Source organism: Corapipo altera, unplaced genomic scaffold (genome assembly GCF_003945725.1).
Source record: "Corapipo altera isolate COAL_440 unplaced genomic scaffold, ASM394572v1 55, whole genome shotgun sequence".
Classification (NCBI taxonomy): Eukaryota; Metazoa; Chordata; class Aves; order Passeriformes; family Pipridae; genus Corapipo; species Corapipo altera.
The window spans coordinates 11,399,225-11,416,107 of record NW_020884882.1 but is presented as its reverse complement, the minus strand read 5'-3'; the positions used below and the strand labels follow the sequence as shown (position 1 = coordinate 11,416,107).

The 16,883-nt window shown below is 41.9% G+C and overlaps 1 protein-coding gene across 29 annotated transcripts in view; it reads left to right on the top strand.

Moving 5' to 3' along the window:
* Positions 1 to 16,883, top strand: part of MAGI1 (membrane associated guanylate kinase, WW and PDZ domain containing 1) — a 336,815-nt gene that overhangs the window by 279,309 nt on the left and 40,623 nt on the right. For all 29 annotated transcript variants that reach the window (XM_027640098.1, XM_027640082.1, XM_027640100.1 and 26 more), the window contains 2 exons: positions 1,014 to 1,196; positions 2,356 to 2,976. In XM_027640098.1, coding sequence (XP_027495899.1) covers positions 1,014 to 1,196; positions 2,356 to 2,976 — 804 coding nt within the window. The remainder of the gene's footprint in view (positions 1 to 1,013; positions 1,197 to 2,355; positions 2,977 to 16,883) is intronic.

Below are 16,883 nucleotides of genomic sequence, written 5' to 3'. Positions count from 1 at the left end.
AACAGAGGCCCACGGCAATGCTGCCGAGGTGTTTGAAAGTGCGCCAGCTCTCCTGGCTGTGATACCCACTGCTGATCCTGGAGCTGTCACCAGAGGGCTTAGTGGTGCAGTCTAAGCGTTAAAAACAATTAAAAGTGCAAAGGTGTTTAGTGTTGGCACTGTGAAGTACAGCAGCCATGATCCCTTTTCCAAGCCTGTGCAACATGCTTTGCAAGGGTGCGCTTTTGTCTGTGCAGCACCTCTTTCCCTCTGAACTGTGCTCCAAGAGAGCATTACCAGCCCTCCAGCACAGCTGCTCCGGTCCTGGGCCACTCTTTGATCCATACTTCACACTGGCAGTGTTTCATCCACAACAGGCAAGGAGCAGAAAAGAAAGAGAAAAGGCTTCAAACAGTGTCTAAAGAACAACATCAGCGTCCTCCCCTTTTTCACCAGAGGAGGTCACAGGGTTGTAGGGGTGGTGGGGCTGGGGGGGTTGTACTAAAGAATATCACTGTCTTACCAGAGCTCAGAAGTTGCTTTATCCTCAGTGAGTTGGAGAAGGTCAAGTGGTGAAAAGCATAATGATGTTCCTTTCTGCAGAAAATCTTGCTGCAGACTCCTGTAGGAGGCATTTGTGCTGCCCCCACCCCATCCTTCCCAGGATGGATATAACCATCTCAGGACAGAGATAAGACACATATCTAACCAAGCATTCCGAACTTTAATATATTCCATTCTTTAAAGCAGCATGTCTTCCCCTTTGTAGCCTTCGGGCTTTGGTGTGCACGACCACAGCTAACAAAGTGCCAGGTACTGGGGTTTTTGTTCACACATTTTACTGCATGACTGGATCCAAGGAGACGGGTGGAGTGCTGTGAGATGAGAGGATGCAGGAGTGAAGTGCAGTCCTGTCCCTGCACACCGCTGTGTTTGTCTGTGTACTTGTTAGAACGGGGAGGGACAGAGGAAGAAGAGATCAAACACTCTTGCCTGCCCGTTTATAGATTTTTTTTTCCAAACTTCCTACACAGGAAAACCTTTTTTTACACGAAACCCTTCTGAGTTGAAAGGCAAGTTCATCCACACCAAGCTAAGGAAAAGCAGCAGGGGTTTTGGTTTCACCGTCGTTGGAGGGGATGAGCCAGATGAATTTCTCCAAATCAAAAGTTTGGTGCTTGACGGCCCTGCAGCACTGGATGGCAAAATGGAAACAGGTACCGATGCTTTATGTCAAAATCATCACCACCATTTTGATTTATCTTTATACAGCTGATTTTACGTGCCTTTCATAAAGGACTGTAACCCTCTTCCCCTTCTTGGGGAAAGGCATTCAGCTTTCCCATCAGCAGCGAGATACCCTGAGAGGGATATGTTCAAAATCTTAAGGCACTTAAGGTGTTGGAATTTCAGATGTCAGAATATCCAGCTGGGGCTCTTCCAGCTCCTGCTCTCCCCTGAGGAGAGAAGTCAGTAGTTGTGGGGTCCCACGTCAGGCTGTGGGTTGCTGCTCCCCACTGTGGCAATGGATGATGGATTTTTGTAGGGCTGCACCACTATGTGTTTGTGTCTCTGCTGTGCTGCTTTCCCCTTTCCAAAGTTACGCCCAAGGAATGAGCAGAGTAGTGGGCTAGTTTGCATTTCCCTGTGTGGATGCACCAAGGGCCAATTTATTTTGTGAGAAATCAGGCCCAGGGCAATGGTTTAGTGGTGAAATATGAAGTACAGTTTAGTGGTGAACACGGTGGTGCTGGATTAATGATTTGACTCGATCTTAGAGGTCTTTTTCAATCTTGATTCTATGAAATCTTCTTAGGATTCATCTGAGATCGCAACTCCTCACTTGCAGGTCGAGCACACAGCAATAAACATCCCTGTTTTGTAGCCCCAGTGTTAATAAAATGACTCATAACTTAATCAATACCTAGATTTCAGCCTGAATTATGAGACATGACATGTGGCACTGTATTTGAGCAGTTGGTGTTTGAGAGCCTTCTGTTACAGCTCTCACGTGCTCTCAGTTTTGTTTCTATCATATGTCAGTGTAGCACAGTGTGAAACACTGAGAGCCGGACTTCAAAATAGCTGTTAAACGGGCCATATACCATCATTTGAATTCATTAATTTCTTACGTGAGCCAATTCCATTTTCACTTTCAAAATGTTTATGTACATAAAGGCTTTATGCAGTGAATCCTCTGTGTGCGGGGAGTTCTTGCTCGCCCAAGTGCCTCCACCCTCCTTCCTTGTACTGAAATGCTTCTGCTGCCTGTGAGTGGCACCTGTGGATCTGCTGCAGATCTGCTCTCAGGCTCTAGTCCTCAACCTTCCTGGGGTGCACAAAATATATGTGTTTGTGTATCTGTGTCCTCTGCAGGGGACGTCATAGTCAGCGTGAACGACACCTGCGTGCTGGGGCACACTCACGCCCAAGTGGTGAAAATCTTCCAGTCCATCCCCATCGGTGCCAGTGTGGACCTCGAACTGTGCCGAGGGTACCCCCTGCCCTTCGACCCCGATGATCCCAACACGAGCCTGGTCACGTCCGTGGCAATTTTGGACAAAGAACCGATCATTGTGAACGGGCAGGAAAATTATGACTCCCCAGCGAGCCACAGTAGTAAAACAGGGAAAGTAAATGGCACAAAGGAGGCGAGACCCAGCAGCCCGGCTGAGGTCTCCTCCAACGGACCCCATGGGTACCCCAATGACACAGTCTCTTTGGCATCTTCAATAGCAACACAACCAGAACTCATAACTGTGCATATAGTGAAAGGGCCAATGGGTTTTGGGTTTACTATAGCAGACAGTCCCGGTGGGGGCGGCCAAAGAGTGAAACAAATTGTGGACAGCCCAAGGTGCCGCGGCTTGAAGGAGGGCGACCTCATAGTAGAGGTCAACAAGAAGAATGTGCAGAGCCTCACTCACAACCAGGTGGTGGATATGCTGATTGAATGTCCTAAGGGAAGCGAAGTCACGTTGCTGGTGCAGCGAGGAGGTAAGTGTCTTCAAAACCGCTTTAAAAAAATTTCTTCTTGAAATTTAAAAAAAAAAAAAAAAAAAGCGTGTCATGAAAGATCTACTCTGCTCTCCTAAGCTTCTCTGGGGAAATGGTTTTTGTCCTGAGGTGTAGGAGCTGCCCCAGGTTGGCAGTTGTCAGGTCACATAGATGGTTAAAACTATTTATTGTCTGATGCTGCACTGGCGGGGGTGCACAGGTTCCCATGGGCACAGGCATTGCACACATCCTCTGGGAATGGGCTGAAGGGTGCTGTGGTTACACGTGTGGCTACACCTTTACTTACATAACAAACCCTGGTCTCATGCTTGTAAAACTTGAGTGTTTTAAATAGAAGATGGACATTTCTTGAGCTGTTCTGGGCGATGGAAAGACTGGTGATACGTCCTGTAATTTGCAGTGTTCAAAACCATATACTCAATCACTCTTCACTGGGGAAGGGTTACATTTGGGGTACAACTAGGAGTGTAGGAGAGAATTTAAACTTCTCCAGGTTGTAAGCAATTTTTGGACACGTTTGTTTGCTGTGCACTTGGGACCACTGCTCATTTTTTGTTGCGTTGCTGAGGCCACCAGTAGGTACAAAACCCGGTCCCCCAGGCAGTATGTCTGCAGCCCACATGGAGCATGGATGGCAGGTAGCCTGTCAGCGATCAGTCCATCCATAGGAACTCTTTCCCTACACACAGTAAGTGTAAAGTAACCAGAGGAAGCACCCCCCACTTCTCATAGCACACTTTTTTCCTGTGGATTAAGATTACTGGAATAGGTTCAAACTCACAGGAAAACTCCAGGTCAGCTGTTGAGTGCAAAGTCAAGAGCACAGGGGCCAACTCTCCCTCCCTCTGCTCTGGCATTGTCAGTGGGGATCTCAGAGGGACAAACTCTGGCCTCACTGTCCCATGTAGTGTTTTTTGTGGAAGACACACACATTGCCTCACAGGGATGAGCAAAGTTAAGCTAACGAGTAGGTGCTGGACACAGCCTCCAGCCAGCTCTGGGAGGAGTGTGTGCAATAAAAGTACTTTTCTGATTACTTTAATCTAAAGTGTTTTGATTGTAGTTAGTGAGCAACAAAAGCCAGCCCATTTTAACCGGGGACTGGTTGCTTCCTGAATTTACAAGTCTGGTTTGTTGTTTTCAAAGACCTGTTTCGAGGCATTGAAGACATTGGTTCTGTAATTAATAGCTCTGGAGAATGCACTACCATTCCTATACTCCTTCCTCTTTCCAAGTGCTTACTGTGTTTTTGTAGAGAACAGAATATATTAAGAATTCGCCAATTTTCAAAGTGTGAGTTCCTTAAAGACTTAGGGTACTGTAGAGATTTAAAAAATGCACTGCGTTCTCATGATTAATATATGTATTATGGAGAAAATATGGTTGGAAGAAAAATAGCAGCTATTACTAATCCTCCTGGAGAGTGCATGTATATCTGGTAACACCATACATTAATTATTTGAATTGTGCCTGACATTTAATAATCCTCCTTATGCCTTGAAGGCATAATGAAAAGATTTGATGAGGAAATAAAAGCATAGTTTTAATAAAATAGTAAATAATTCCCTGGTAATCTTGTTGAATCTCTCTTTTTTTAAAAAAATATTAATTGAGAAAGTAACCACATGTTGAGCATTTGCTATCACCTTCCTAGACAGGTTCCATATCAGTCTCCTTGAACTGCCTGCCTCGCTCCCTCCAGGTCCTGACATTTCCATCTCAGCACAGAGCACCTGCAGTTTCACATTTCATGCTCTCGTGGTGCAGGACTCAGAGACTGTGATGGGCCTGGACCCACAGTTAATCACTGAAACAGGTTTCTCTTCACACCCAGAAGAAAGCTGGACCAAAAGGCACTCAAGCTGTGGCAGAGAAGCCAAGCAGAGTATGGACAGTAGTAGCCCCAGAACCGAAAACAGTCAGGTTTGTGCAAAGCTTGTAAGGTGATGCTGGTGGATGGGAGGCTGGATGTGCCCTGGCTGTGTGTGCTGGCAACCCAGAAACCACCTGTGTCCTGGGCTGCTCCAAAGCAGCAATTGAGGGAGGGAATACTGCCCTTCTACTCTGCCCTTGCAAGACCCCACCTGCAGTGCTGCATCCAGCTCTGGAGGCCCCACCACTGGAAAACCATGGACCTGTTGGAGCAAGTCCAGAGGAGGCCACAAGATGGTTAGAGGGATGGAGCACCTCTCCTATAGTAAAGACTGAGAGTTGGAGTTGTTCAACATGGAGAAGAGAAGGCTTCAGGGAGACCTTACAGCACCTTCTGGTACCTGAAGGGGCTACAAAATGGCTGGAGAGGGACTTTTTATAAGGGTATGTGGTGATAGAACAAGGGGAATTGGCTTTAAACTGAGAGTGAATAGGTTTAGATTAGATATTAGGAAGAAATTCTTGACTGTGATAGTGATGAGGCCCTGGCACAGGTTGCCCAGGGAAGCTGTTGCTGCCCCATCCCTGAATCTGTTCAGGGCCACATTGGATGCAGCTTTGAGCAACCTGGTCTATTGGAAGGTGTCTGTGCTCACAGCAGGGTCATTGGAACTAGATGATCTCTGAGTTCGCTTTCAACCCAAACTATTCTGTGATTCTATTTAAAAAAAAAAAAAAAGGTGGGACTGGCTAAAATCACCCGGCCCTCCGTGCTGCTGCTCTTGGGTCCTTTCTCCTGTAACTTGACCTCGTGTTACCCCTACCAAGTCTTTTATCAGCAGTACCATCCCCAGACAAGGTGCCGCTATTTATTTTGGTCCAATGGCAGAAATGTGCTTGGCTGGAATGTCTGATGAACTCCTTCAGGGCCCTTGAAACAGTTCTTCTTTAGCTTCCCTGTCACTTGTCCTTTCCTCCTCTTCCCTCTGGTGTCCAGTGAGGAAAGTGCTCAGATGCTGTCAGCATCCTTACTTCAGCCCAGCATTTGCATTCAGTCCTGCTGTGCAGGAAGCTTCCCTGCAACACTAAGGCTGGTGTTCAGAGTTGTTGAAATGATTTTCAGAAGTGATTACTAATCAGGCGGAAAAATATCAGAAAAAGATGTATAATATACAGGAAAAGCTCTGCCTGCTCCAAGCTGCTGGTGCACTCCCAACAAGGAGGTGTAATTGTTAAAATGCAAACCCAGAGCTGCTGAGAGCAGTGTGTAAAATATTTACTGTGAAGTGTGTTCATCTGAAGAGCTGCCTTATGGGAGTGGGAGAATCCTGACACTGCCTCAGTGAGGAACAGAAGGATGATTTCAGAAGGGATGAAGTTGAAATGCCCCCTCTATGTCCTCAACTGCTCACTTGTAATCTGAAATCATTTGCAGGACTCATGCAGGGTTGAGGCAGAGGGATAAATACTTTAATACAAAGTCCACAGGCCCCACGGAAAACTTACCTTGTCTGTGATCTGGTTTCATTTTTTATTTTCCCATCACTTCTCTGTAGGATTAATTTTATTATTGCTGCTGTTTCCCTGTTTCACCTGCACATAGTGCAGGATAAAACTCACTGAGCGTATCTTGAGGGGTTCAGAAAGGGTGAATGCTGAGCAGAGTCAGGGTGCAGAGGGTTAATTGGGCTGGATGCAAGAGCAGGTCAGCAAAGCTGCTTTTGCTTAGCAAAATAAAGCAACGGAGGGGACAGAATAATTATTGTTTCTATTAGGAGGGAGAGATAGAAGATACTTAAACACAAGAGTTGGCTGAAGAACAACTGTGTGTTGTTTGGCAATGAGTAATTTAAACTGGAAATGAGAAGTGCCAAGCCATTAGGGCCTGTAAGTCAAACTGGAGGAGGCACAAAGGCTTTGCTGCCTGAAGGTGAAGCTCAGCACGTTTGAAGGGGATAGGACATGTTGCCTGCAACAGCAGAGGAGATTCTTGATAACCCAGCAGGACCCTTCAGGGGCTGTGTACCTCAAAATAAACCAGTGCTCCTGGCTACAAAATGCAGAATTAAGCATATGTTTTTGTCCCTGCACTGGAAAATGTGATTACACATTTTGATTATTTTAAAGAACTACTCTTAATAAGGCCACAAAAGACACAACTTTATTTTGAATGTTTGTAGCTGAGAAGATTCTTTAAACTTGTAATTACAAAGTACATAAAGTACTTTTCATCAAAAAAAAAAAAGCAGAGAAGGAAGGTAATATTATTTGCCACTTGAAATCCATTTGTCATTGAATCCTTGTCTATGCACAGTAATCAACTGAAATAAGCAGCTCTCAAATATCTCTCCATTCTGCCTAGATTCTATTCATAATAAAAGCAAAATTTTGTCATAATAATTTCCCTGCTTCCCAAGGGAATTTTATTCTGGAAGTTATGTCTGTTTTGGGACAGGTGGGGGGCTGCTTCAGTACAAGTTATTCAGCAGAACTACTGAGCTGTATTTTTTGGAGTCACTAAGATCTAACATTTGTTTCAGTGAAAACATTTGTGTATCTTTTTCATATATTTTGTGAATTACCTCTGATTAAAGAGGATTATGTTTTTCCTTTTTTTCCCCTCTTTTTTTAAAATCAGCCTTCAGATTAACCAAAAATACATGTTTAGTTACAAGAATTACACTGAGCAGTGTTGGTTCAGGTTTAAATGGACAGTTTCCCTCCAAAGCTTTCACAGTTAGTGCTCACTTGCATCTTTATTCACTGGAAGGTCAAAAATAGCATAAACCTTGAGCCTGATCTACGTAATCCCCTGAAGATGTGTTCCAACTTTGCCTCAGATCAAAGTTAAGGCACGGAGGTGAAATGTCACTCACATGCCATGTGCAAATCAGTGGCATTTCTAATAGCTTTCCCTAGTGCCAAATTCACATTAGACTGGGGAATGGAAATACATCTTGTGAAAAAAAAATATACTAGAGTTTCATAACTAAATGTATTTTATGGGAAGAGGAATTGATGCAGTATCAACCTGTCTAAATGCTTATCAGTGTCTTACCTTCATGTAAAAGTCCACAGTAAATCCCTTGTTTATGGTTTAGTGGAATGGAAGGTGTTTGTGGGGAACAGTGAGGTACATGGAAGTGGGGAGAGATCTGTGCCAACAGTCCTGCTCAGCTGGTCCTTGACTCAGTGGGCTTAAGAAGGTGCTTGTGACACATATAACTACAACAAGAATTTTTCAGCAATGGAACAAAATTACAAAGCTCTAAAGCAATAAACCTATCAGCTCTCCTTAGCTACATGGGCCTTCCCTTGCTGTTCTGGTGATGCTCTTGGCATGTGAGAGTAATGAACCTCCACACTTCCCATGGGGAAGAGTTAACTTGTCCTTCCTATGCTGGAAGTGAATGCTAAAGTCCACTGCCCTGGACTTGAAGGCTCTTTGTGGAGCCTAAAATGGAAGGACATCTTTTTTTCTCTCTCTATCTTGTGTTCATGCCTTTGAAACATCACATAGTAATATAAAAATACACATACTTTTCTTTCTTTACGTTGTTTGCTGCAGCTCAGGCTCCCCCCAGCCAGGATAGAGAGAGTCACAGGATCCCTCAGACACAGTGTGAAAACTTTACAAACCATATATCATAAAAACTTGTAATTGCACATTATAATAGAATAATTGAAATCAAATTGCTCTTTGAGCTCTAAAATGTCAAAATACAATTTTCAGGCATAGATGAGCAGTGGCACTGAGCATTAAATACCTGAGCTGAGTGAAATCTGCTACTGCTGCAGGTTTCAGAGCATGTTCCGTCACTACTCCATCCTTTCTACTCCACTACAAACACCTGTCAGCCTGAATTCTGTAAGCAAAAATATTGCCTTTGTACTCGTTCATCAAGAACCTCTCTCCTCATGGAAAGTTTCCTCTTCCTGTCCTTAGCAGAAGTGTTGGAACTGGATCATTGAGCTGTAAGAGCCAAAAAAAAAAAAAAAAAAGTGCTGGAATTAGAGCTCCTTTTCAGTTGCTATCCCTAATGATGTAAAACCATGGTAATTAGAGCTGCAATCAGCTATTCAGTGCAGACTTGAACTCTTTTGAACAAGCCACTCACTTCTGTTTGCCCTTTAGGCTTGCAGTGAAGAGTGAGTTGAAAGTCATGCCACTTAAGCATCGAGCTGCCAGAAAATTTCAAACTGTCTTAGCAGCTGCTGAATTAGAGAGAAAGTGAGTCCAAACTGCATTTAGGACAAAAATCAGAACCTGGGAATCATCTAATGGTTACCACAGAGCATGTTTACCAGTGCCAAAGCTTGTGGAATGGGAAGAGAAGTTCACCGTTTCCAGCAGTGTTTTCAGTTCTAGTACAGAGAGAGCAGAGCTTTATACTGAGGTCTTTGTCCTGTGTTTGGACCTGTAGGAACCCCTGTGAGCCCCATCTTGCTGAGCACAGAGCTGCTGGTACCAGTCATCGTACGTGCCACCTTTATGGTTGTTTTTCTTACTCTCCTCCCCAGCACACCATGTTGTGGCAGCTCCTTCCCTCAACCCCCGGAGCAGGAGTAGATTTTATTCCTTTCTGCCCTCTGCTGTGCTCAACTCACCTCTGCATTTTTTGAAAATCTCATTTCAAGTCACCTCCTTTTTTCCTTGCCTTACTTCTGACAACCACCAAAGCTCCCGGTACCTTCTACTCAATATCTTCCATCAAACCTGTTTGTTGAATCTCTCAGCAATTTGTAACTCAGTAGAGATTATTTTGAGCTGAAAAATACCTGCTTTTGTAGAAAAAATAATACCTTACAGAACTAACAGGTGGGGGAATATTTTTGATAGCTCATAGGCACCCCTCACTGGTTAGCAAGTCATAGTTAGAAAATCAGAATTGTAGAACGCTTAAAGAAATATATGTCCATGTGTAATGCCAAGATTTATTTTTCAAGTACATGACTTTGTATTCCAGGGTTGTTACTTTGCAATTCCAGAGTTATGAATTTCCTGATTATCTTGGAATCTTATTTGGCGTTTAAAAATCTTTCTTCATTTATTTCCTCTTGTTTATTTTTGTTACTATTTCCTTTAAGGAGATTTGCCTGGGAAGAAGGGAATCAAATTAGTAAAGTTTGTAAGTTGCTCTACAAACTGTGTTAGAAGTGAAATGAAATGTTTTTAAAATGTTTTCCTACGTGCCCTTTCTATTTTCTGAAAACAGACTATCCTAGTAAAAATATATTGTTAAAACTCATGTGCAGAGAAGGAGCAGGACTGAGGGAACCTTTAGTTGAGAATAGCTGCATCTTTTTTTTTTTTCCAAACCACCAAGTTACTCTTCGTTATTCTCTTCCCTCTGTTGAGTGGAATTATATTCTAACAAGGCCAAAAAAAGCTGATGAGACTTTAAAGCAAGTTTAAAGCAAGTTTGATGTCACATTTACAATTCTCTTACAGCCTTATTCTGATGAGGGACTAGTATATCAAGAAGCAGATACAAGAATCAGTTGAAGTCAGAAAAAGATGAAATAAAGGAAATGTTACAGGTTTGGGTATTTTTAATAAGAAGTTTGAAGTTCGTACCCCTGATTAGAATTGCTTATGTGCATGTATTTCAATCCACTGTGCAAGTTAATTTTCCTGTAACAGCTCCGGAGTGTTAGATACGCCTTTTTGGGACAATGCTGTGTATTGTTATGCAGCACCATACACTGATCACTGGTAATTGGTTTTGTAAAGCAAGCGAGCAGAAACTTGTTTTCTCTTTGTGATAAAAATAAGCCGAATTTAACATTTAAAATCAGGTCGTCTTATAAATAATGTAATATTTTGGATTACGCGGTGTTTTTCCCCTTCAAAGTGCTTTACAGGTGTTAATCTCAGTGACATTAGCCGTTTGTTTTTGATGATCTGAATTTGCAAGGTTTGGGATGACTCTGCTTACCAAAAAACACAAAGGGAGAAGTTTTGGTGCAGCTGACATCCATGGCAAGGCTCCCATTAGACTCCAGGAGGCAGCAGGGTTTCACCAAGGTTTTGGGTGCCTGCAAATGCCTACAGCCACAAAGGGTAATTGTTGGTAGCTGGTTCAGACACCAAATAGTTTGATATGTGTTACTAATGTCCATACAAATAGTGCATTTGCGGGAACTAATTAATTAGCATTACCACGTGGTGCTGGAGCTTCTCAGTACGGGGCATCCGGTTGAAATAGTAAGTGATAAATTCAAATATCAAAAAGCCCAAGTGTGCAAAAATCTTACTTTAAGCACCCAAAATTCCATATATAAAGACACCACACAGGAGTTCTTTCTGTCTTTTTGTTTCAAGCCTCCAGTATTCATATCTGATTGCCTTTCCTAAACTACGGGAGGCTAAGGAACTCCAAGCAAAGCACATTATCACATGAATGCCTGATTCTAAAAAGAGTAGCTTTATAATATTACAGTTCTGATAATAAAGGAGACTTGGCATCACTGGTATATGAACATTTTAATTGCCTGCAGAATTTCCAGCTACTGCTGGTGTGATACATGTGAAGTGCTGACACTAATCTGTTAGTCATTCGATGCACAAGTGTTTTCCCCTCAGCTACCCTTCATTAGCTCCATTTACACTGATTCTCTCCTAGAAATGAGTAAGCAAATGAAGAGATGCCTGTGAAATCTGCTTTTTGGGTCAGCATCAGCTTTACATGAGATACCCTGCATTTTTGTGGCAGCATGGCCTATCTATGCTATAGCTTGTGTCCCCCAGATATATGTGTCATCTGAGCTCCAGAGTTGCTTGGAAGTGTAAAATAGGATAGAACAGTTGCTGATTCATTGTTTAGCATTTTGTTACACGTTTTGATTGATTTCAAGGGTTGATATAATTCCCTAAAGTTTTGAACTATTTCACAAAGGGTGCTTTAAGGACAGGAGAAAACCTGTACTTTAATTATTAAGGAGGTGAACAATTAATGTGTTTGTAATAGCAAAATAATATCAGTTCTGTGTAGACCTGTGTGCTGACAGCACAATAGTGGTGGTGTGCACGTTACACGCATGGCTGCCTTTTTGTGGCAGGGAGTCTAGATCTGCTTTAGCATCAGTAAGAAAACCAGAGCATTTTCTGACTGCTGGGAGAAAAAAACATGGCTGAAATCTTCTCATCAGGATGTTTTATTGCCCAAACCACCTTATCTTGCAGAAAGCAGTAGGCTCTGAGATGAGAAGAAAACAGGGGCTTGCTTAGCAATTGAAAGATGAGAGCTCTAAAACTCTTCCTGAAGGCTTTTTTTTTTTCTCCCTAACTTGAGGTTTTGAAAGTTGGCGCTTTCCCCCCCCACCATCCCCCCTTATGTTTTGGTTTGGTTTTGGTGTTAAATGCTGAAGTGGTATAAGTGGAGCAACTCAAACCCACACAAGCTTTTTTTTATATCAAATGTGATGTGATGTAACACAAGGTGGCACAGCAGAACCTAACACTGCATTAGATAAGGCAGCTTTAGCTGGAGATGTGCCTCCCACATCTTCATCAGGATTTGCAAAGCAGGAAATGGAGCAGACTTGGAGGTGTGCAGCAAGAAGGGTTTCATTCTACTCAGTTTTTCCTCCTACCCTTACATACCACCTGGGTGGCATTTTGGTGTGCATATACTTGTAAATAATGAGGTTTTATCAGTGACATTGCAGGTAGGTGCAGTAGCAGCTGCCCTGATTTGGCATTGTAATAACCAGTCATAACAGAACTAATGAGGTATCAGAAATCCAACAAAAGTCTTTATCACTGTAAATAAATACATTTGGAGAGTCATTAAAAGCATAGCAGGTGGGCAAAACTGAGGAAGAAGGATGGCTTTGTAATGGACTAGTCACTGGTTTTGTTCTGTAACAGATTGTTTTTAAATATCTATCCACCTGTCTCAAACTCTCACCATTCTGAATTTAATTTTTTTCCCATTCTGCATTGGGGTGTTATGTTTATTCATTTTAAAGTCTATTTTTTCCGGGTCAAATAGACTTATTTTTGTGATGGGGATAGTAACGAGGAGTATACCATCTTTAAGAACCTGTTAACCTGTGTCTTTTGTGCCAGAAGATCTACAGAGTACCATGAGTTGGACTCAAGAAGTTGACAGGACTTGTAGACCAGATAGTCTTGGTCGAGGAGACTGAGCTTCAGGGAGGTGACACAGCTGGCTGAGGATGCTGGTTGGGACACTGTGGCTGGGGGTGCATGAAGGTGATGTTGGTAGGGATGTGCAGGTAAATAAATATCAGGGGGTTTGTCTCCATCTTTCAGGGATAGTTTCTGAGATGTACAACTACATACTTGAAATTATATTGAGTTACTGATTTATTTTAATAGAAAACTATTTTTAAACTAATAAAGTTATGTTTTGCAAAAACATCTGTAAAATCATTGTCCCCTAGTAAAGGTTTTCTGTCTTAGTGTGCCGTATGTGCCTTTGCACTCCTCAGGTCTGAATCTGGCTAAGCATTCTGTAAAATATTAGCTTACTATTAAGGGATGTTATTTATTAATAGCAAAATCAAACTAATGCCAAGAGAGCCCTATTTACAGGCATCCCCATTGTGCAGGCTGCTCTCTTAATATGAAATATGAGAATGTGCCATAAGCCACTGAGTTTGGGCATGTGGATTTACACCTTGTAGCAATGCTGTGGTAAGTCTAAAGACAAATGCTCTCACTGAGCAGCATAAATAGTGATGTGACAGTAGCAAAATATGGTTTCTCCTCTCTAGTATCCTCTGTACTGAGTTTGGAGTGGTATGTGGGATTGACCTTGAGGTGCTGCTGCCCTTTGGTACCTACGTGGCCATGCCAAGGGACAGGCAGCTGAGGAGAGGGGCTTTGGGGCTGGACATCTTCAAACTTTTGCAGCGTGCCCCAAAAATTGTGAGATGTGTTCCAGAAATAAAGCTTGTAACCTGGATTTTGTGGGCTTCTGGAAAAGAATAGTTACCTTCATGCATAACCACATATATGCTTATGTATGTGAAAAATAGATATATAATACCTGTGTATACACACACCCTTATCTATGCAGGAAGAACATGAGACTCTCTAATTACTTTCTGATTCTGGTGTTTAGCTTCTGAAATTCGTGAGATTTCAGAAATTTAATGTCCATGTATATAATTGTTTAAATATTAACAAAGATTTTCATTTAAGCGTATGACTCCAACAGCTCGAGCTTTATGGTAAGCTCTTCATTTAATGAGCTTCAAAATAAAAATGCAAGAACTGCTGACATGCTTTCAACCATAGGCTAGATGGTAATTGTCACGCTAATTCTCAAGCTCTTTATTATCTTACTGTCTTGGCATTACCTTATATATATTACTGCATAGTTAAATTTATATTTTCATAGTAATTAAATAGCATTTTATTAGCCTATATCTTTTTCATCGCTTCTAAAATCAATTCTCGTTTGAGATACTGAAAATATGACTGAGACTTTAACGAGGAGGAATTGTTTAGCATCCCAACCAAAAATGAGTATTTGAGGCTAATACAATTTAACATCTTTAGAGCATCTAGAACTGAAATTCATGTTAATGGCAATAATGCTCTATGCCTCATTATGCTTTTTGTCAGTGACAGTGGGTTAATAATGCCCAAGATGATCTCTTCAAAACATTGCTTTCTTAACATTAGCATTGAACATTAGCATTAGAAATGTGGCATTTTTCACTGCATTTGGAAGTTACCAAACTTGATTTATAGCAGGGCTATATTCCTGCAGTGTAAATTATTCTCTTGCTTAAAGTTTGCATTGCATAGCTAATTTTTTGCTAGTGCAGTGGCACTCTTATTGTGCAAATCACGATGACAAGCAGAAAAGTTGGGCAGGGACAGGTAGGGGATTTTTTCATGATGGTGCTCCTTATGCCTGCATAGGTTTGCCTCGCTTGTTGCGGGTTATTCTTGTTCTTTCTCCAGTCTGTAAAAGACCAACTTTCATCTACTTTTTTAAATAGTATTTGTCCTTTATTAGAAATTCTTTGGCAATGGATTATACGGAATCAAGGGAATTGCTTTGTCACCACCAACCTCCCATTCCCTGCCCCCCTGGCAGCACTAATGGCCATTAGCATTAATTATTTAAAGTTCCTTGTTTTGCACACAGAAAGCAGTAATCAATGTTCCATGCCAGATACATGGTTGTGTACCCCCAGACTCTGGTACTTTACCTAAACCTCATCTTTCAAAGTGTCTGTTTTCTTTGATATAGCCTTTGGTTTTTATTCAGCATGGTATAAGCGCTATTTAGAAAGCTTGAGGGTTGTTTTTTTTTTCCAGGCAGGAACATTTTCTCTGTAAATGTTAACCTTATGACACAGTCTGAAATCTTTTTCTTGTGTTTTTATTCATCTCCAACTAATTTTCAACACTTGTGCACTCTGGGCTGAAGACAACATAATGGCAAAACCTAATGGGTGACCTTTCCACTTAGACTCACACATGCCTTATTTTGCTGTTGGATATAGATGGTCCTCAAGATGTCCAGTTTGGAAGGGTTAAGGAATTGCGAGAAATGAAGATCTAGACACAGCTGGTTTTCTCCTTCATGTGCAAAACCACCCCAAAACTTTAAAACATTGAGCAGTAGCCACAGATGTTTTAAGCCATAAATAAGATGATAGTCTGGCTTCCAGACTGGCTCTTAGCAATTCCAGGAACCTTTGTCCTGTGAGTGGATTGTGCAAACTGATATTGAATTGTTCCAACTTCAGTTGAAATCCCATTGAAATATATACTTTTGTGTGTGTGTGTGGTGAAGAGCAAAGTGTTCACACAGCTGGCCTCCACATGGATGACTCTATGGAGCCTAGAGGTAGATCTTCCTTAGGATTCAGCTTTAGATAATTTTGATCTACCATCTTTAAAACATGGGGCTGTGAAGCAGGGCACATTGTGTCTGGTGTCCCTTTAGATTATTTTTGAGCATTTATGGCCTTCTGAGCTTTCACCAGAATCAGGCCCAGGCTGTGGTGTGGGTCTGTAGTCACACATTGCATTTGTATATGCTCAGTAAAGCAGAATTTACCATGTGATGTGTTCCCTTCCCATGTTAATTAGGTTGCGTAAAGACAAAGGAGTTGAGAAAAAAATGTTCCTGTAAGAATAGAGGAGAATTGCATGTTAGAAACAGCAACACTTGGGGTCACAGTTTTGTCCCATGTGTTCTTCCATGAACTCATTGTAGGCAGGATTAGGAACCTTACAGCTTCCCAGCTCCAAAAGTTGTACCACGTAAGACTGAACAATTAACACATGCCACATATGAAGTAAGCTGAGTTGAGGCCTTAATTCATGGACCACTTTGCTCACAACATATCACAGTGTCACGCAGCAGAAATACAGCTCCTCATGGGTGATGGCATTAAGAGTGCCTAAGTCATGCTACAAAACTTGCTTAATGATTTGCATTTTTTACCCTATGTTACAAAATGTAGTTGAGCAGATGGATGCAGCCAGCTGTACATAGAGCTTTAGGGAGTACTGGCGAGAAAAGAGAGAGGGTTTTGTTAAGATAAATGTAATAATCTCTGTGATAATTAGTTTAATTTAGATCCCTGCATCTGACTCATTTTTGACTAACCTTGTATGAAGCCTTTCTTGTCTTGCTGACGAGTCTGTGAATTTAGTTTGATTACAATCCCTTTTTTTGTTCTTGTGGATTGCTCACTGATCACTGATATTTTTCATTAAGCAGTTGCTTTATTACATTGTTATTTAGAGGGGAGTAATTTGTGTTTTCTAATTAATTTAATTCCAGGCACATTTAGTAAGTAGCTACAATGAGCCCATTCAAGGGGTTTTAGGTCATATTGACATTGTTTGCCAGATGTGCTTGTTTGTTTTAAAACATTGTTAACTCTGTGATGACAACAGTCCCATTAAATTGCTTGACTCTTTCGTCTTCTCTAATCTGCATCTCCAAAACTCCACAAAATTAGAAGATGCATTTCAGGTACTGGTGAGAGGTGTCCATAGGCAGCAAATC